Consider the following 21446-nt stretch of genomic DNA (forward strand, 5'->3'; position numbering starts at 1 on the left):
GACTTCCCTTTGCTTCTATGATGAGAGGAGGCAAAGGCTTGATTATCCGAGGTAGTAGCAGAGTGGTGGAGACTTTTCTGCTCCTCCTGTAATGGAAGTGCGGTCAACTCATCAAGAGAGTATTGATGCCCATTGCCCTAAGAAACTAGTCATGCAAGGTGGTAGCAAATGTTTGATAGGACTATAGAAGCCCACCAAGCATAGTAGAGACAAAATAGCTCTCAGGTATCTCCTTGTCAATGCTGTCCCCTTCATGCATCTTCTTGGAATCTAATTGCTTCATCAAATAGGCAAAGTGTGCCTCGTTCCTGATATGATAAAGAGATGCGAGCTTATCCCAAGCACTTTTCGCAGTCCAACATGAGCAGATGTGTGGAGTAATGAGTCTTTTGATTGAAAGAGCAATGAAAGAGTGTGGTTGAGCATCACACATATCCCAACGTACCTGATTGGTAGAGAGAGAGGGTGCAACAAAAAATATCGCAGCTGAGGTGATGGTGGCTGTGGGCAGCAATACCTTGAGAAACTTTGCGTGTTGGAGCTGGCAATAGAAACAATGTAGCAATGGCGGAAAGGCTGATGACACAGTGACACAATGGCTTTGATACCACTATTCGATCAAATGGGAAACTCAATAGATAAGAAGTGGGGTAGAGTGTGAGAGTGAGAGTAGACACATAGAGAAGCATGCAAGAATACCTTCCCTCGAAATGAATCACAAGAATGCAATTACAAGGTACAACCCTAAGTTTAATATAGACCTACATATTGAAGTGTGTTCACATGGGGAAAAGTCCCCTCCCACGCAAGAGGGTAAAAAGTGCTCATGGATAGGGTGTGCTCACACCAAAATGTCTTAAAGGAAAATACAAGGTGTGTTTAACATGTGACTCTCTATACTACTGTTGCATTCCATCTCTCTCTTTCTCTCTAGCATAGCATCTACACTCTTGGATTACACTCTTCTACTACTTCATACTTCTCTTCCATCTCCACGTACTTCACCTTACCCTTTCTTTTTGCGTGGGCTATATCTTTGATGCACCATGAATGACTAGTACTAGAATGTGAAATGTGAAAGAACGTTAACATTTCAATTAAACTTCACATAATAACTTTAATTAAAAATACTTCAACTTTAGTACCTCTAACTTTGGGCATGGTGACCATTGCATTAGTAGTGAAGGACATGAGTACTTGACATGCAATGAGCAAAGTCTAGGCCTTGAGGCACTAGGGCAAGACCAAGGAATCAAGATTGGAACCCAAGAATTAGTAGGTTTCTAAGGTTAAGTGAAACTTTTAAAACAAAGTGGTTTTAGATCTTAATTCGAAAGTTTGGCCAGCCACTTATTAAATAAAGTTCAGGCAGGCTGTTTGAAATGTTTGAGCAGCCGCTTGCAAGTTTGGGCATTCTTCAGTCTTGATAAAAGAGGCAAAAACTTGGGATATTTAGTATGGCTTTTCGCCAAGTGAAACTTGCCATTCTCTCTCTTCAGCTCTCTCATTTGAGGCTTGCAAGCTTGGGAGAAGCCATGGCTGGCTGAAAGAAGTCTGATTTATTCCATTCGAGAAGAGGAATAGTGATTATTGGGCACTAGAGAGCAGGAACTGCATTGTGCTGGCTTCTGTGCAGCCATTTCTCCACCTTGAAGAGCCTTGATCCACCATCTCCTCCATTGATCTGCTGTTTGGAGCAATAGGGATCAGTTTTATGGTAATGGGACAGGTTGGATCAGCATTGAGGTGATCTGAGACAGCATTGTACGGAGCTGTTTGCATCACCCCCACCCCCGCCCCAAAAAACAGCCCCTGGCAAAGAGCTTTCTGATCAGCCATTTTATGGTTTGCTGATCAGGGCTGAATTAGGATCTTACCTGATCAGAGCAGATCAAAGCTGATTTATGCTTGGTCACTGCATGTGGGTATACGGAAGTGGTCGGACATGCATGCAGTTTTCTATGGACATACAACCATTGTTATGGATGTATTCAGCATTGATATGCATGGTTCACCTGTTAAAGTGCGATTGAGACAGTTTTGTTGTGGGAAAAGCCAAGATTAGTGAGAGCAATTGTTGGCAAACGCATAGGGAAAGAATTCTGCATGGATACATTGAGGATTTGGGGTCAAATTAGTGGTATGGCCTACTCTTGTATTTTTCGGGTTTGCAGGTTGACACGAGGGATGAGCCATTTAGGGTATCCAGAGTTGCTATCAAGTCCAATCATGATGGTGTAAAGGCCACTGGCTATCCATAGAAGTTACTCTACAACATGCCATTCTAGCTCTCATGTCTGAGTAATTTGTTTGCTGGTTCATTGTTTTAAATTGTTGGTGTTTGCATGCCCTTCAGTTATCTGAATGTCCATTTCAATGACCGAGTTGACGAAAACAACTCCTACAGATAGTGGGAGAGCTCCTCTCTGTCTGACTCGGAGGCTGACAAAGAGGAGATGATATTCAAAAAAGCAGTGAAAGAAATCAGTACTGCTAATAGGATGGGTTTGGGCACATATGCACATATATAATGATCATGTGGCCAACTATATGGCTAATTCGTTGTTAATACACCAATCTTCAAGAGGGAGAACTAATAAATTTCTTTCGTGTTCTTTCACAGAATAGAGATCATTGCCTTGCTGATATGTGTGGGGCTTTGCATTGTGATTACTATGTTGCATTGTCACAATCGAAACACAAAAAAAGGAAATGCAACCCTTCTTCAGCAGATAGAAATCTGCATTTGTGTGAGGTGTACCCTCCCTCTTGCTAGTCGTTTGTTGCTGTTTCTTGCATTTTCTGCCTGCACGCACTTCACAAATATTTTGGTTATTGTAATCCTAAGCACCTACCTTGCAATCTAAAACAAGCAGCACTGTATGCTTGCAGAGTTTGGCAAATACATGTTTTCCTCCTCAAGAAAGCTCTGTGGCAAGAAAACTCAATGGTACAAACTTCGTACTGTCATATCATGGCTAGAAGATAGTCTTAACTTCAGAAGATTGTTTGCTAATCTAGAAGGCCTTTTTCTTTCTAATTTGGAAACAAAGTTGTCTCAAGTCAAGCTTTTAATCAAATTTTAAACACTTGAAATATCATATACTGAACTGAGGAATTCTATGTTTGCATGGGTTATGATTTATCACTTTCTTGCACTATGATGTAAGCTATGACCTCTATATATATGTAGTGACATACAAAAGGACCATGACACTTTCGGTCTTCATTAGCTTCTATAATTTGTCGTTGGACTTTGGTTTCATTCTGTTCATTCATGGGTAACATGTTTTATTCTCTCAATCTCACCTTCTTGTGCTCTTAAGGTTACTCCTCGTGCTAACCATATTGGTATTAACGTCAAGTACCCATGAAGTCTAAGCTTGTTTGCTTACTGCTGATAATTTGGATCTAATGTACTAACATGTTGGCTCTGCTCATGCATGCCATTAGAGGACAAGTCTCTGCTGGTAAGACGGACTTGTTGCTACCTGTTAAAAGTATAACTTTTGGACACAATTCCAACTTAGATGAGAAGGATACACGTGTTTGTGATCATTGTCAACTAGGATAAGACTATGACTCATAAGTTGTCCAAGTTGATCCAGGAGGCCATTATAGGTTAGAGTTCACCACCCTCAAACACGACAATAAGGAAATGATTCTGCTGAATGTTAAGTGTAACTACTTGCTCTGCAAAATCCTCTTTCAAAATTTGAAGAGCTTGTCATTTTAGTCTTTAATAGGATGTCAGTTCTGAAGCTGTAATGAGGGTTATTTGAAATTACTTTTCACTTCCACAGTGGTAAAGATTTATCTCTCCCTCCAAACAATTCTATAAAGTCATCAAACGCTTCACCAGTGACCTGTAACATGCTCCCTCCTGTGTACCCTCCCTTCCCTTGCAGGCTCGACCTTCCCCTGTTGCTTTCAGCTGCTTGTCCACTGCCTCTGTCTGTGGACCCCCCCCTTCCTTCCTTTTCCCCTTGCATCCACCTGCCTTTTTCAGGCTGCCTGCTGCCTACACCTGCACCTACATAGTGCCTGCTTACATTGCCTTTGCTCCGCCACCTTGCACTGGTGTCATTAAAGATTTATATCTCCCTCCAAACAATCATATAAAGTTATCAAATGCTTCACCGGTGACCTGTAACATGCTCGCTTCTGTCTACGCTCCCTTGCAGGCTCAGCCTTCCCCTGTTGCTTTTGGCTGCTAGTCCACTGCTTGTCTGCCACCATCAACACACACCCCCACCCCCCACAACCCCCCGCCCCGCCCCCCCCCCCCCCCCCCCCCCCCCCCCCCCCGGCTCCAAAATCCACCTGCCTTTGTCAGGCTGCCTGCTGCCTACACCTGCACCTATGTAGTGCCTGCTTGCATTGCCTTTACCCCGCTGCCTGCCACTGGTATCGTTAGCTTCTGCTTTCAACTGCACACTGCCCTGCCTGCTTGTCTCTCCGTGCATCTCAGCCCTGGCCCTCCTTGAGAGTGTGCCTCCCCCTTCCCCCCATCCTTTTCTTCTTGCTTTTGCTGGGTTTGTGTACTGCTCACACTGTTGCAGTGGCTTGCGCCCCCCGCCCCCCACCCCCCCAACCTTCTTTCTAATAGGCTCTTGGCATTCAGCATATGACTTCCACGTTATAGGAGAATTAGTCGGCACTCAAGGTAAAGGGAAGCTTGCCATCTCATTTTGGAAGCATCTATTATTGAGGACTGGTTGCTTTAGAGAGGGGTGACACGAAATAAAAGAAGGGGCAATGCTTCTTCTATGGCAAGAAGGGGCATTTCCAAAAGGACTACAAGAAGCTAGCAGCTTTCTGAAAGGAGGAGGTGTTGAGCTAAAACATGCTTTACAGCTGATTAGCATCCTTAAACAGCCCCAAAACATACTTAATTAATGAAAAACGGAATATTGGTGTGTTCAAGAAGTAGAGCATAAAACATGGCACAATCTTGAACCATTTTAATGCTTTTCCTAGCAATCGTCAACATCTCCTCCATATCATGTAGAAAGTCAATCATGGGCTGCATTTTCACCTGCTTGAGCTTGATGGCAATCGGTAGTCTCAGCTCATAATTGTACATAAGCACATGTTGTTTGACTACGATGGGAACATATATTTCTAGTAGTAGCAACAGATGTTTTGGCACATTGCCATGCAATCAAGGAGGATCGCAAGGATTTCAACGGGGTGGTTTGTCACAAGGACGTGAAATTTTATTGCTTTGCTTAGCATTTGATTAAAAGTTAATCAAATATGCTAGTGTGACTTGCACATGTGAGGTGCAAGTTAATTATCTCACAACATGGGACCCAAGACCCTAAGATATCAGTTAGTTCCAAAGATAAAAGTTGTAATAAGTTATGCCTCATAGGTGCTAGGTGGTACCCGGTGTTAGATTTTGGTCTAGATCGATTTATTAACCACTAATGTTAGTAGTGACATTAGAAACTAGGCATTAATTAATTAATTAATGCCAGTCTAGGGGTCAATTGGGAATTAGAATAATTATTAAATTAATTTTCAGTTTTGATTTTTTGAATATTAATTTAATAAGTTGAATAATGCTGAAAAATGGAATTAGAAGATTGCTACTTGGCAAAACTTGCCCATGCAAGTGAGAAAACGTTTTTGGGGGCTGGTGGAAGTCTATTCCAACCATTGTGAGTGAGGAGGATGTTGTTAGAGAGCAAAGAGATGCTACTAATGTGATTTGCAACTACCAGGGACCATTCCTATAGTAGGTGATAGTAGTTTGGAGCCCTCCAAGAGCAGGTGACAATAACCCAAGGTCCTTTTGGTACAAGTGATAGCATACAAGAGAGGGCAACGGCCTTTCTAGTGGCCCTAAGCTGTAGATGGCAGCTTTTATGGTTGTTTGAGCAGGGCAGCAACAAATTTTCAGCCTTCCTTGCAATGAATCTCTGAATTTCTTTCTCTATAGCATTCTCTCTCATTCCCCAACCATCTCTCAAGTAATCTCAACAAAATGCAATCATTTGAGTCATTAGAGGTGAAGATATTGGAAAATCTCTATTGTCAACTCTAATTTATAGTAGAAATTAGGGTTTAATAGCCACCTCATGATGCGCGCTCAAAATTAATGGCCTAGGACTTGAATTCCAACAGGTGAAATTGAGGAATTTCAATGAGATTCAAAAGGTAAGCCAGTCAATATTGGATTTGGGATTGAATTCGTCTTTCAAGGAGCAGGGTGAAGGCCAATCTCCGAGCAAACCAAGGGGCAAATTGGTTTGGAGGCTTGTTGGTCATTTATGACAGCGAGAGGCACTTGGATTAGCAGAGGAGATTAGTGAATCTCAATTGTACTCCATCCATTTTGCAATTGAAGATAGAGAAATATTACAAAGGGCATGAGTTTTGGGCTACCAGGCTGTCCATTGTCCAGGATTAAAGCAGTAAAGTGTGCATTTTCAGTTTATGTGAATTTTATGCTTGCTATAATTAGTGTCAAATTAGATTATTTATCACCCTATCCAAGAGGGACGGTTGGTTTCAAGCATTAAATATTCAATATTCAGCATTCATTCAAATTTACACTGATTATCTTTTAGTTGCCCTAACCCTAACTATATTGTGTTGAGTTTATGCTTTGTCTCTAAGTTTATGTTGTGTTCATTGTCTTTGAGTTCTTGCCTCCTATGATGGTAGCATACGATTGACTATTGTTGAACTATCAAAGAAAGGTTTCACATGAGTAGGATTGCCAAGTGATTTGGCTAGGCCTTGTGGTCCAATCAAGAACTTCCTCCACCCTTGAAATTGCATGCTAGAGAGAATGCAAAAAAATAGGAGGAGAGATGAGAATGCACGCGAGAGAAGAATGTAACAGCCTTTTCATTCATGCAAAAGCTTATTCCCTTGTTTACATACTTATATCCAACTTTGCAACCCTTGGCACCACGCAAAGGTGCATTTACATTCATTTATGCTATGTTCCTTTTAGCCCCTAATAGAACCCCAAAATATACACTGATCTACAGTAAGCAATAAATTGATAATAATTGAAATTAACACTTTACCTCTTAATAGGAGATGACTAACACCTGATTGGCCCCAAAACTAGCATGCCTTGTAGTATTTCTTTAGATTTGTATTCCTCGAACCTTGTAGTACATGGAGATTCATCTCCAATGATGAGAAGGGTTAGGCCTTGCCCTTGACTCAAGAGGGATGGCTCTCCAAGAATCCCCTCTTCTCCAACCAATTGAACAATCTCAATACAATTTCAGGAATTAAATTGCCCCTTGATTCGGTGAACATTTGGGCACAAATTGAATCTTAAACACTTGCATGTAGATCACTACAATTGTAGATGGGCAATCCTTGATATATCTGCTGTAATTATTCAAATTTGCAGCAAATCTTGTTTGGCTGCAACTCAATGATATGCTTCTCGAGACAGCTGATAAACCCTGATTACAACAAGGTCTGAATTCAGCAAAACACTGCTGAATATCTTCAAATTTGCTGAGATGAGAGAGACGACAATAGAAGAGAGAGAAAAATTCAATCTAATGCTAAGAAAGTGATGTAACAGCAATTGCCTGCTGTTTTAAAGAGAAAATGAGATCGCCTGCTGGGGGTTTTGCTACTACTTGAAACCATTATTTTTGCACCAGAATTTGTCAATGGCCTCATTTTTAGTGTTTTCTACTGTTTATAGCCCCAGAATCAGCTCTACATCAGGTTGCCCTGCCATCCCGACGCTTCAATAGCTGTTTCCCTACGCACAATTGAGTTCTCAACCCTTAGATTTGCCCCAAACAGCCTAGAATCGGAGAGAAAAAACCCGACATTAAAGAAATACTTGCATGCAGCCCAAAACTGACCCAAACTTGACATTTGGCAAATTCCCATTTTCATTGGGTCCTCCACATGCAAGTTCAAGCTGCATAGCACTTTTGGCTTTGTCCTCATTAAGATAACATTAAATGGTGTGCAACCTGAATTTTAAATTCCTAACCTCTTTTAACTTGAGAGTGTTGAAACTTTCAACAAATTTTAGGGCATTAAATCACTTAATTCCTAAACCCATGATGCCAAGGCTCAAAAGTCATTCCCAAGGGGAAATTCGATGTCCCTAACCAAACTCCATCTAAGCTACCCCTTTGGCACGTGTTTGCATACCCAAGCTACGATTATTTATCATCGTGACACACTGTCAACTAAATCATATGTGTACCTCACACTTGCACAAATTAAGTTTCACAAGTTAAGTGTCCAAAGAGCATTAAGTTAAAAATTCATGTCCTTGTGACACCACCAATTAGACCTTGTTGCTTGTTAAAGAACCGTCATTGTGGTGCTTTGTTTTGACACCCGCTTGACTCCAATGACTTCGTGTTTGAATGGGCAAGGCACAAGCTCCCACGTGCCATTCCACTCTATGGCCTCTAATTCTTGCTCCATGGCTCTCTACCAATGGTCATACTACATTGCTCTCCAATAGAATTAGGATCCCTATCTACCATGGCACGATCATCAACTAGGGTAATCGGTGTGCAAGGACTCGCTTAAATGTGCTTGAAGGTGATGAGATCATCATGGTTCATCTTGCCATTCCCACTTCTCTAGGATAACCTTAATGCATGCATCTTTGAGAGTCGAACAAGTCCATGAGGGAGGAGACTAATTCTGCTTCCATTCCACTATCTCAAAATTGGAATTTAAAATGGCTAATGGGTTGGAATCCGATAGCAAGGCATAGTCGCATGTAAGTGCAACATGAGCCTTTACAAGACGAGGCTCGAGTGGGGAACTCCAAAAATGGGATGTTCCTCACTTTCCTTTAAAGTTGGAAACTCAATGAAGTGCACGTCCTTGTTGATCATGAGTCTTGGATCATACTATAAATATCCTGTGAATTAAGAGTTGTAGCCCACAAACGAATACCATGAAGCCTTCAAATCATAGTACCCCAAAACGGCATTTCGGGGCTACCAAAACGGATCGGTCGTTTCAGACCAAAACAAAAATGGCAAACCGACGTTCCAGCATCCTGCGGTCCTAAATGGGCAATGTATAGTGGGTTATCCAAGGAGAAAACGCGCTTGGCATTCTTCGTTCAATGCGGGTCGCAATCGTCTGGACACTTCTCAATCTTGCAAGCTGCACTCCAGCTCTCGAGCCGCCGCCGCCGCCGCCGCCGCCTCCTCCTCCTCCTCCTTCTCCTCTTCTTCTTCTTCTTCTTCTTCTTCTTTTGCTATTGTTGCTGCTACTACTGCTACTACTGCTACTACTGCTACTACTACTCCTCCTCCTCCTCCTCCTCCTCCTCTTCTAAGTAGTTCTTCTTTTTTTTCTTTTTCTCCTCCTCCCATTACCCACTTGGTATGCAATCCCAACAAAGACATTGAGCCTTGCGCAAATGTGCCGGCAGAAGTAACAATAAGTCTCCATCTTTGACATCGAAAGCATATGGGTATTGAGCTAGAAGGGGATGAATCCTCTCATCCAACACCACATCAGACTAATGAAGCACAAGCGGGGCAAGGAGAGGCTAGTGGGCATAGTGGTGCTAGTCAAATTGGAGGTGCTAGTAGCCCATAAAAAAGAAATGCATCCATATCCGTATCAGGTCTAAATGCAAAAAGGATCCCATTGCCATATTCTAGTGGTGGTGGGCAAAAGGGCTCCTTGCATGGTACAAGTGTCCATGCAGGACTTTAGAGGCAGACAATTGTGGAGGCAACTAGGAAACTCACACGCTTATTTATTCGGTGTGCTATCCCTTTCGATGTGTCTACTACCTATCAATGGAAAAAGACAATTAGGACAGTGAGCTGCATAGGGTATGAGTGGGAAGGCCCATCCACGGATGCATTACGTACATGGGACATTCGAAAGAAGAAAACATCCATAGAAGCTCAATTGGAGCCCTTAAAGGAGACATGGGCGATGATCAAATATGTGCTGAAGGAATGTTTACAATGTTTTGGTGTCTTTATGCAAAGGCACCATGTTCCATAAGGCCATCGATGCCTCTACCTCAGGTCTTACCATCACAAGAACTTTCATTTGAAAGCACATGTGACAGGTCATCATGGGCGTAAGAGTCCAAAATATGGTACATGGGTGATAGATAGTGGAAGCAATTGTGTGTCTATGGGATGTATGCTTGAGGAGGAGTTCTCTAGCATAGTATAGACTCCATGTGTATTCCATTGCCTTAACTTGCTTATTGAAGATGTTGGGCAAATATCTTGGGTGGATGACATTTTCAAGACGATAACAAGTATGGTAAGATTTGTGAAGAAGAGGCCATCCGTCACAAGTATGTTTTGAGCCAATAGCACACTTAAGCTATTGAAGCCCTTTGCCACTAAATTTACTTATATGTTTATTATATTTGAGAGGTCGATACGGATCTGTTCAATTTGATATGGACCATTGCATGCTACGAATGGCTCACATGGAGTTTGAGAGAGTTTTCAAAGGCTCTTGCTTTTAGGCGCAATATTTTAAATGAGAGTTGGTGGGTTAAGGCAAAGGCATTGGGGAAAAGTCTCTCCTATTTACACTGTATTGCGCATCACTGATATGGAGAAGAGTACTTTTGGCCTTCTATACGAGTATATGGATAAAATTGATGAGGCCTTACTTCACAATAGTTTTTTATCCCAAGACAAGTAAGTTCTTGTTTAACTTTTATACATGTAATTATTTAGTGTTAATAACTCCTTGATAAGATTGATCATTATTTTAACTTCTAAGTTTTTAACTTATTTTATCTATGATCTATCATCCTTCGCTTTGAAGGGTTGATGAGATTCGTGCAATGTGGAATGCATAATGGGATTGGTTCTATAAACCAATCCATGTTGTCACACGTATCTTGCATTCCCTTTGATGCAGCAAGGAGTAGTATACTAGCGAGGAGTTAGAGAATGAGGCACCTCACAGGGGATGATATAGATATGATAAGGAGAGTAGAGGATGATTTGTTAGCATTCCGCAATCATTCTCTTCATTTTGGCCGACCCACAGTTAGGCTTTAAGAGACACAGCTTCAGCCTATCTCTTGGTGGGAGAAATACGACAATTGTGCTTCTACTTTAGTATGTGATTGGTAACTTTTATATTTTGAATCTTGATAATCTAATGCACTCGCGTGGAATGCTACACAACACCTTCGCTGGCCCGAAGCGGCAAGCAAAGTTCGCTCAACAATCCATTTCTCATCTTTTTCTCACCTATTTTCCCCCTCTGTTTCTAATTTTTTTCTTTACTCTCTCTCTCTCTCTCTCTCTTTGTCCCCCAAATTCCCTGTCTAATATTCTTTTTTTTTTTCGTAAAAGGTAATTGTATTAATTACGACAAAAAGGTACAAGTTTACATGATTTCATGATTACAAAATACACGAGGCCCTAGGCCAACGTGTGGAAAATCCCAAAACTAATCCACGAAAAAGGTTACACAAATCATGGCAAAGACCCAAAGGCAATTGCCATATGCCAGGGAAGCAAGTCCTTCCTAGGGAGCAAGTCCGAGTGCCGATGAGATCTATCTGCCAATGCAAGAGACCTTTAAGCCGGGCAATGTGTCTCGGTACATTAAAGGCCGAATCAAAGAGAAAGGCATTCCGCGTGGTCCAAATGTGCCAGCATCCCCAATATCTGAAAAAGTGGAATAAGTTCTTCATATGTAACTGTGGCGGTATGGGGTACTTTGGGCGCACAAAAACCCAATCGAAAGGAGTTAGTGAGGACCCCACCACTGCGCGCCAGACTTGTGACAAGAGTGACCAGATATTCTTGGTGAGCAGGCAAGAAAGAAATTGATGTCGAGCCGATTCCACAGTAGTGGTACAGAAGAAACAATTGCCATTCGAAATTCTACGCTTGGAAAGGGCCGAGGCAAGAGGAAGACCACCAATCATTATCCGCCAAAGAAAGACCTTGCATTTGAAAGGTGTCTTATTCAACCAGCCCTCCATCACAGTTGCCTTCCACCATGACTGCGATTTCCGCAATCCCCATACAGTATTAGCTTTCACACCCAGCCATTGATGATCTTGAATGAGAAGATGATACACCTGATTGGCAGAGGCCTTTTGCAGACTGAAGCGGCCTGCAAGGTCCTAGTCCTGCCAAGGACGATCCACAGTCAGGGAAGGAAAGGGTTGCCTACTGTGAAGCACCGACAAAAGTTGTTCCCATAAATTACGGTATCCGCGTGGGTTCCTGAAAAGTCTCCTAGCAGTACGAAACGATGCGAGGATTTTGCGAGTGACAAGAGTAGCATCCGCAACCGAAGTCGCACCCAAATGGGCCATGCGGTTAAATCTCGGTCTGAGCTAGTGTTTGTCCTCCCATGAAAGTAATCTCGAGACTGTCAACAATTCCAGTTGAAAGGAGTTAGTATGCAAGCGGTCCCCACTGGATGCCAACGGGCCTTTTGGAGCACCACTTTCCAAGAGCCGACCAAGTGCAGTAACAGAGAGGAAGAGGGACTGGAAAATCGAGAGTCTGCATTAAGGACATGCCACCAGAAGGCCCGAAGTCGTGTATTACCATGGCGTAGCCCACTATCCTCAAGAAAATAACGGGCTATAATGGTCCACGGGTGATGATCCACACACATGGCGCGAAAAAGAGACCAACGAAGAGCCAGCATATGAGTTTCAGCATCCAAAATAGCTCCACCACCCATGCGTTTAGGGGTACATGTATGTGACCATGAAATCCACGAAATACCTGCTTGCAATGAATCCTTCTTCCATAACATGAAACAAATGGGGCGAGTGAGAGCCTTCAAAGTAGTAGGAGTCCACGGCAGCAATGGCAAGAAATATGTTAGCATTGGCAGCATAATTGTCTGAGCCACTTTGAGGCGGACATGGAATGGCCATGCTTGCGACTTCCAATACATAAACTTTGCTGCCAGTTTTTGTGAAATCCACTCCAGTAGTTTCTTTGGCCGAACATCCACCCCCAATGGGTATCCAAGATGCCTTACAATGGAGCCACGGGAAACAACCTGGCCCTGCCAGCCTAATGACTGCAAATCAGGCTCCGTGCAACTGAGTATGGCTGATTTAGAGGCATTGATGCGAAGACCAGAAGCATGACCAAAGAGCATCCAAACATCTAATGCTTTTTGAATGTTGTCCCTGTCCGCCCGCAAAATCATAAAGCTATCATCAGCCAGAGATTGGCTAATGAAGTGCTGCCCCAAAGGAAGAGAGAATCCGTCCAGGTGAGCAGAAGCCGCCATTGAGGATAACATTGAAAGGACCGGGTGAGTCACCAGGGCAAAGAAGAGAGGACTCAAAGGGCAACCTTGTCTGACCGAGCGTGCAAGGACAAATGGCTCTGTAACCCCACCATTGAGCATAACTCGTGAAGAAGCCGCAGCACTAATGGTGTAGATCAATCGGGACATCCGAGTACCAAAACCCATAGCAGACATGAGTTCTGCAATGAAAGACCAGTCTTAATAGTCAAAAGCCTTTTCCAAATCCATTTGGATCAATACCACTTCTTGATTGGAGTGCCTTGCATAGTCAATAGCCATCTGCACATTTAAGATATTATGCAGAATGTTGCGGCCCTTAATGAAACCATATTGGAGAGGATGCACAATAGCTGGAAGGTGCTTGTGAAGCCGATTTGCCAGCACTTTGGAGAAGATTTTATACATCGAACCCATCAAAGAAATTGGTCTCCAGTGTTGCAGCATTGACGACGAAGGGACCTTTGGAAGCAGTTTGATAAGGCCTTCTTTCCATGAGGAAGGCATGACCCCTGTTTCCCAAACCTGCGGAAACATAGCCGCTAATGGCTTTACCAGCTGGGTGGCCGAGTGCTCAAAGAATTCATTGGTGAGACCATCCCAACCAAGACTTTTATCCTTAGGCAAGTGTAACAAAACCTCCATAACCTCGTCCTCGCAAATATCTGCCTCCAAAGTAGCTTGCATATCAAGTGGAACCTGCTGGTGGACCAGATCATAGAAGACCGAGCATGCATGCGTAACCTGGCTAGAAGGCGACGGAGAAGAACCAAGAAGATCCAGAAAATAATTTCTGCACATATTGACAATGGTCTGCGGATCAGTGACCATGCGACCTTCTAAATCCTGGAGTCTAGTCATATTTTCTCGAGCAGGAGAAGCATGCAAGGCGCGAAAGAACTTATGAGACTGACATGCACTATCTTGCAATGTGCCAGTCAAGTTATGCAACTTGGCCTGCTGATAAGATTTCAAGTGAAACACCTTAATAAGATGAGTCAAACGCATCTCTAGTGATAGCAGAAATTCATCGTCTGGGGTGTCCACCAGCAGCGAGCGTGTTAGAAATGCGGGATCTAGAGCATGACATAACCGGAAGCTATGGAGGATGGAAGGAGAAGTGTAGACTCATGATGGAATGGACACTGTTTGTTACACAAGTGAATTAGGTTCCAAGATTGAGACTTGGACTCATAAACACAATCTTGTGTATGTGGACAATGACATTGACACTTTACTGAAATGAAAAGAGTACTATCATTGCATTAAGAAAGGAAGCAAGTACAATGCTTTATAGGAAAGTAGGAAACTGCAGTAGGCACCATTGTGCATATGGGATAAGTTAGCCTGCATGTCCTTGACCCTGAGACTCCATACAAAGAGGCTGTTTGAGTGTGATTGCTGATTCTCAACACCCCTCCTCAATCACAACTAGGAAAGGCACAAAGTGTGTAGAGGCTGTAATGAGAACCACCTGCAAAGTGTGGGTATACCACAGACATGGCAAAAACACCAGAGGCTGTCGCAGAAAAAGCTAAGTGTGGGTACCATAAACATGGTGGACATCCAGAGGCTGTAACAGGGGCCTCACAAAGTGTACAGGGACTGTAATGCCAAGTTACATAAGGAGTTTACAAAGCTTATGGCAGGAAGCATTAGGGCAAGGAAAATACAAGGCTATTAAAACAGTCTATCAGAATTATGAGAGTACAAGGGCTGATGAGTCTTGTCCTTCCGATCCTGGTGATCTTCATCTTCTTCTTCCTTTGCTTCATTTTCTTCTTCTTCTTTGACTGCGACTAGATAGGCCTTTTGGGATCTCTTTCTTGCGTGGCAGAACTTCTCGGTGTGTCCGGTCCTTTTGCAGAAGTCACAAAAGAGCTGATCTTTCTTGCCTTTGTACCTATTGCCAACATATAATGCATGCTCATCTCTAGAGATACTTGGTTCTTCTTTAGTTTTTAGCTTCTTTTCTTCTTCTAACAGTGATGCCTGGATATCAACAAGTTCAGGATTTGGCATGTTGATTAAAGTTGTTGATACGTTATTATATTCAGGAGGCAAGCTCTTAAGTAGAACACCGATGCAAACATCTTCATCCATTTTAATGTTGATTCCTGCAAGTTGGGTTAGGAGTCCTTCCATGTAATTAAGATGTGTGGCAAGTGATGTGCTGGACTTCATTTCAAGCCTGAAGAATTCAATTAGGAGACCATACTTTGATGATTTAGATTGTGCACCGAACAGGGTGTCAAGTCTTTTCCATGTATCCTGTGAGGTCTCACAGTTATCCACGTGATGGATATAACTGTCATCTAGCTCCAATTTGATAATGGCCTGGGCTCTGTCATCATTCTTTTGCCAAGTAGTTGCAAGGTCCGCGTCCCGCGGTTTCTTCTCTTTGCCATTTGTGATGGCCCAGAGACCCTTCTTCATCAGGATGAGCTTGATGCGGGTTTGCCAAGTGTGGAATCCGACTCCTTTGAATCGAGCATTTGGCGAGTCTTTGCCCATGTTAGATTTACGGGAACAGTAGCAAATCAACTTCAGACTTTATTAGATTTGAGCAACAGAAGAATTAATTGAGAGACACAAGTGCTAAAAAGCACTAACTGAGTGTCAATGAATACCAAATCTGCAAAAGTCTTTTACTCCAAGTGATCTTCCCCTTCTTGATTTGATGCTGATGCCTTCAGATCTGAGTGACAGTACTTTAACGAACTTCAGAGAGTATTGCTCAGTGATTAAAATCACTGTTGATAACTTCAGTGAGAGAAACAGTGAAAAATGTCAAGATTTTGAAGCTTTTGGCTATGGCTGCCATGGAAGCTTCAGTGAGAGTAGAGTTGAGAAAAGAAGTCATACACTGACACTGAGCTGGATGGAGGTTCAGAAGAATCAAGAGAGGCTGGAGAAGCAATGCCATGCCCAACTGTGCTCTGATACCATGTTAGAAATGCGGGATCTAGAGCATGACATAACCGGAAGCTATGGAGGATGGAAGGAGAAGTGTAGACTCATGATGGAATGGACACTGTTTGTTACACAAGTGAATTAGGTTCCAAGATTGAGACTTGGACTCATAAACACAATCTTGTGTATGTGGACAATGACATTGACACTTTACTGAAATGAAAAGAGTACTATCATTGCATTAAGAAAGGAAGCAAGTACAATGCTTTATAGGAAAGTAGGAAACTGCAGTAGGCACCATTGTGCATATGGGATAAGTTAGCCTGCATGTCCTTGACCCTGAGACTCCATACAAAGAGGCTGTTTGAGTGTGATTGCTGATTCTCAACAGAGCGGACCAAAGCCAGTAAGTCCTCCGCTGCATGTCGACGTCGCCGACAAAGAGAGGCATGATGGATCCCATACTGCCGAGCAACCCGCTGGACATTAGCGAGCAGCCGTGCAAAGGAAGCCAAGCCCTCAGAGGCGAAGTCCAATAAGAACCTCTCAATCAATTGCTGCATATAGCCCTGAAAGACCGGATGCTTCAAATAAGACGAGTTGAAACGTAAAGGGAGTCTATCCAACAATTGCATAAAAGATGCAACAGGTTGTGCAAGCATCTCAAGCTGGAGGGGGAAATGGTCCGACAATGCATGTTGCTGCAAGACTTTCATTTCCAGCATCTCAGGAAGAAAATCATCCCCCTGCATGATATACATTCGGTCCAACTGCGACCAAGTGGTTGCGTATTGTGCGGAATGAAAAGTAAACCCTGAAAAAGAAGGGTGGAGCCACGACCAAAGATCTTGCTTAAGTACGTGAAGAGCAAAGGCATTCCACACCCGGTTTTCCGGAGCATCCATTACCGAATGCCCTGAAGTGGACTGAGAAGAGTCAACACACATATTGAAATCTCCCATCAAAAAACCCCTTCGGCCAAGTGACATCGAGCTCTGCAAAGTTGACCAAAGATCCGTCGGGATGCAGGATCATTCGGAGCATAGAGGCCCAGCAACCATAAAATCTCTCCTTCAAATAAGACTTCGATTACCAGAAAGCGGCCCTGTACATCATTTTTAATAAGAACAGGATGGTATTTCTCATGGACAATCATCAGCACACCGGAATAGTGCATAGCATGTGTCCCCGCATAAAACAGGCGGAATCCATGACAATCCACAACTTTTCATGCTTCACCGTGACTCTTGTGCTCAACCGCACATAAGACATCCCACTGGTTCTCATGCAAGACACTCCACATGGCATGTTGCTTATGACGAGAGCAAATGCCTCGCACATTCCACGTGGCTATCTTCATATAGCTTCAAAAAAGAGAATCATGAACGAGGCACCTGTTGCCGTGATTTCACCTTTTCCGCGAGAGCATCCAGGACACCCTCATCCGGAAAATCAGCCAACACTGCAAAAGAATTCTGGCGGCCCGCTTTAGAGGTAGAAGGAATATCCACTGCCTTGGGAGTGGGGCGGGGATAACGCCGATCCCAGGGTGTAATCACATTACCTCTAGTATCAAACGCCAGCTTAGCAGGTGCGCCCTTGGGACCGTCGGTATAGACTTTCCTTGTAGAGTGATTACAGGAGGCAGAAGGGGCCATAATACGTGCAGCATGCTGTAAAGAGAACATTTCTTTCCTACGCATATACGTGCGCACGGAATCCTGTGAAGCATTAGGCCCAGAATCCGCCAGGCCTGCATCCAACTTTTTACCTTTTTTTGGGCGTGCCTCGATCCAATCAGTGCTACGGGAATCCAAACCCAGGACCTGTTGTTTACCTTTATCCACAACATTAGGTGGCTGGAGGGCCTCCTGAGCCGGGGCATCAAGCACCATGTCATCCTTAGGCAACACAACATGCACATCATCGGAAGACGGTTGTCTTTCTGGGCATTCGGCCATAAAATGCCCCAATTTGCTACATGAAAAACAATGTCCTGTAAAGTTGCCCCATTTCAAGCGAAAATGCAAAGGATGCATGCCAGAGCACTTGAGGCGAAGCCACGCAGGCCTTCTCTTGGCCGTGTCCCGTAACATGCATAAACGGTTTTGATTCATAGCCCTTAGGCTTAGGGGAACCAGCACCGTTCCCACAACCGCCATCGCATCCTTTAACAATGGCCAATAGACCGCCGGACAATTTTCCACTTTCACCCACACCGGGCATTCTCGTTGAAGCAGACGCTAGAAGTTTGCCATAGGGCGCCATGGCACAACATGAACCAAGCGGCGATCAAAGAATAATGGCAACTTGGACAGGAGCTCAGCCCGATGTGTCTCTGATTTCAGCAGCACCTCATAAAAGCTACAGGGTCCAAGGAAGATCTCCTCAACACACTCCCCTTGCAATAAATGGTGTAGCCACTGGCGAATATGGGAAAGCACTGGGATCCTGCCAGTGAAGAAAAGTATAATGGCACGGTCATAAAACACCGAAAAAGACTGCAAGACTGATTTCGGGTCCACCGTGGCTTCCAGCACATCATCAGTTCCCGAGTCAGAAAAAGTTTCATGATTATGCTGGACATAATCGCCAAGCAGAGTATTGGCTAAGTCCAACAAATGCTCCCAGTCAATCTCCTGTGAATCCACAGGATCAGAGGCAACCTGCGCATAGGAACGTTCCTGAGGGCCCATTGTCTCATCAGAAGTATGCTTTGAGCGTTTACCCGCAGGCGGCAATTCAGAACTCGAAGGCATCTCCTCCGTGCACGGCACCATATCCTCTGGCTCCTCTCTATCAGAATCAGGGCCAAGGGCTGCCACCGTCCGATCTAGAAAATCCATATCCAGGCCAGCTATACTGCTGTCATCTCTCTCTATCAGGGCGCGCAGGCAAGGGCAACGTCGCAGGGCAGGTCAGCCGACGTCACAGGTCTGGCGACGTCTCGGGTCCGCAGGGCAGGTTAGGCGACCTCACAAGTTCAGGAGGGCAGGTCAAACGAGGAGTGAGGCGAGCGCACCGACAGAGGGAATCGCGAGGCAGGTCTTCGTGTAGAAGCAAGGACCGGCTGACAAGGAACTCGGCACAGTCGTGCGCGCGGGGTCTCGCAGACGGGCTGATCAACGTCAGGTAGGGGTCAATCAGGGCACGAACCAGGGCGAGCTTGGGTGAACGGGCGCAGGCAGGCGCCACCAAGCGCGAAGTGGGGCGGATGAAGGCGGGCAAAAACGGCAGGAACTGGGGCGGACGAAGGCGAGCAGAAACGGCGCGAACCAAGGTGGCCTAGTCCGAACGAGCGCGGGCATGTCAGGGACGAACAACGACGGGACGTGCGACGCACGTGCGAGTCGCGACAGGCGCCGAAACGATAGGCGCAGCATCAACGGGCGCAGAGACGGGCTGATCGCTCGCTCCCGCCATCGCCTTTCCTTCCTCCATTCTCTTCTCTCTCATGATTCTCTCTCCCTCTCTCTCTCTCTCTCTCTCTCTCTGTGTGCCTTCTATTTTAGTTTATTTTTTCTCCTCTCTTGGTTCTCTTTGTCTCTCTCCTCTCTCTCTCTCTCTCTCTCTCTCCCCTCTCTTTTCCTCTTTTTTCCTTTTTTTTTCTTCTCTCTCTCTCTCTCTTTTCTTTTCTTTGCACTTTTCTTCTCTCTCTCTCTCTCTGTTTAGATTTTTATCTTTCCTCTCTCTATAATTCTCTCTCGACCTCCTAGCTGCGGGGAACCACCCTAGCTATAGCCACGGCAAGAAGCAAAGCTCGGTGCCTACGCCCAACCAGCCCCCACCCCCGCAAGAAACACATGTCGAGGATACAAGGGACACTACGTTGCCACCGAAGGGCCCTACTCCGCCGATTCAACCTCTCGATCTTAGATAGGCCCATGCAGGACATTTTAGGATGACCAAGCTCCATGAGCAGTTCCACACCATACTTGGAACACATGAATTCTACCCAGCCTATATACCATTTTGTATCTACTTAATTAGTTTACCATAGCATTAGATGGTTGCTTTAGTGGGACCTGGAAAGGTGCCCAGACATTTTGTATGTAATGTTTTGTTCTCATAGGCCAACTTGGCCTTTCATAGACGTTAACTCTCTCTCTCTCTCTCTCTCTCTCTCTCTCTCTTTTTCTTTCCTCCCCTTGGTCTCTCTTAAAGTATGTAAATTTTATCTTTTCCCTATATATAATTCTCTCTCTTTATGTTCATATTCTCGCTCTCTCTTCATCCCCTTTTCTTCTTGTTCCCTTTCTCCTAATTTTTCTTTTTTTCTTCTCTCTCTCTCTCTCTCCCTTTTTTTCTTTCCCCCCTTAGTCTTTCTTAAAGTATGTAAATTTTATATTTTTCCTATATATAATTCTCTCTTTATGTTCATATTCTCTCTCTTCTTCTTCTCTCTCTCTCTCTCTCTTTCTCTCTCTCTCTCTCCGCTCCCTTTTTTTCTCCTTCCCTTTCTCCTAATTTTCCTTTTTTTCTTCTCTCCCTCTCTTTTAAATTTTATATTCTTTCTCTCTCTCTCTCTCTCTCTCTAAAATATATATTTAAATTTAAAAAATATTTGTCTTTTCACTTTTCTCTTTTTTCCTATCTCTCTTTCTCTTTCTTCTTCTTCTTTTTCTCTCTCTCCCTTCTCCTCTCTTTTCCTTTTCCCTTCTCTTTTTTTCTTTTTTTCTTTTTCACTCTCTTCATTCACTCTTTAAAATTTTTCTTCTTTCTTTTAAATTTTATATTTACACTCTATAATTCTCTCTTATTTTCTTATTTTCTCTCTCTTTTTCTTCTCTCCCTGTTTTTTTCCTCTTTGTCTCTCTCTCCCCTTTTTTTCTCTCTCCGTCTCCTCTCTTTTCATTTTTTCTTTTCCTCTCTCAAATTTTATATTTCCTCTCTCTATAATTCTCTCTTTGTTCCCTCTCCCTCTCCTATTCTTTCTTTTTTGCTCTCTCTCTCTCTCTCTCTCTCTCTCTCTCTCTCTCTCTCTCTCTCTCATTTTTCTTTTCCTCTCTTTCTCCTTCAAGTTTTATCTCGCTCTCTTTTCTCTCTATATATTTTTTCTTCTCTCTATTTTTCTCTTTTTCCTCTTTCTCTTTCTCTCCCCTATTTTCTCTCTCTCAAATTTTATATTTTCTCTCTGATTATCTCTCTAAGTCAAAAACTATATTAAAAAATGTTTAATTTAAAAAATGCTATTCTATTTTCTCTTTTCTCTCTCTCTTCATCGTTTTCTCTTTCTTCTTCTTTTTTTAATCCTTCTTTTTCTATTCTCCTCT

At 43.6% G+C, this 21446-nt stretch overlaps 1 protein-coding gene across 2 annotated transcripts in view; it reads left to right on the forward strand.

Moving 5' to 3' along the window:
- Window positions 1-21446, forward strand: part of LOC148014362 (uncharacterized) — an 89581-nt gene that overhangs the window by 61753 nt on the left and 6382 nt on the right. For both annotated transcript variants that reach the window (XM_087666871.1, XM_087666872.1), the window contains exons 4-5: window positions 2624-2755; window positions 2893-2950. In XM_087666871.1, the coding sequence (XP_087522997.1) occupies window positions 2624-2755; window positions 2893-2950 (190 nt within the window). The remainder of the gene's footprint in view (window positions 1-2623; window positions 2756-2892; window positions 2951-21446) is intronic.

This window comes from Lygodium microphyllum, chromosome 25 (genome assembly GCF_053477565.2).
Source record: "Lygodium microphyllum isolate KBCC chromosome 25, Lygodium_microphyllum_v1.1.10, whole genome shotgun sequence".
Taxonomy (NCBI): Eukaryota; Viridiplantae; Streptophyta; class Polypodiopsida; order Schizaeales; family Lygodiaceae; genus Lygodium; species Lygodium microphyllum.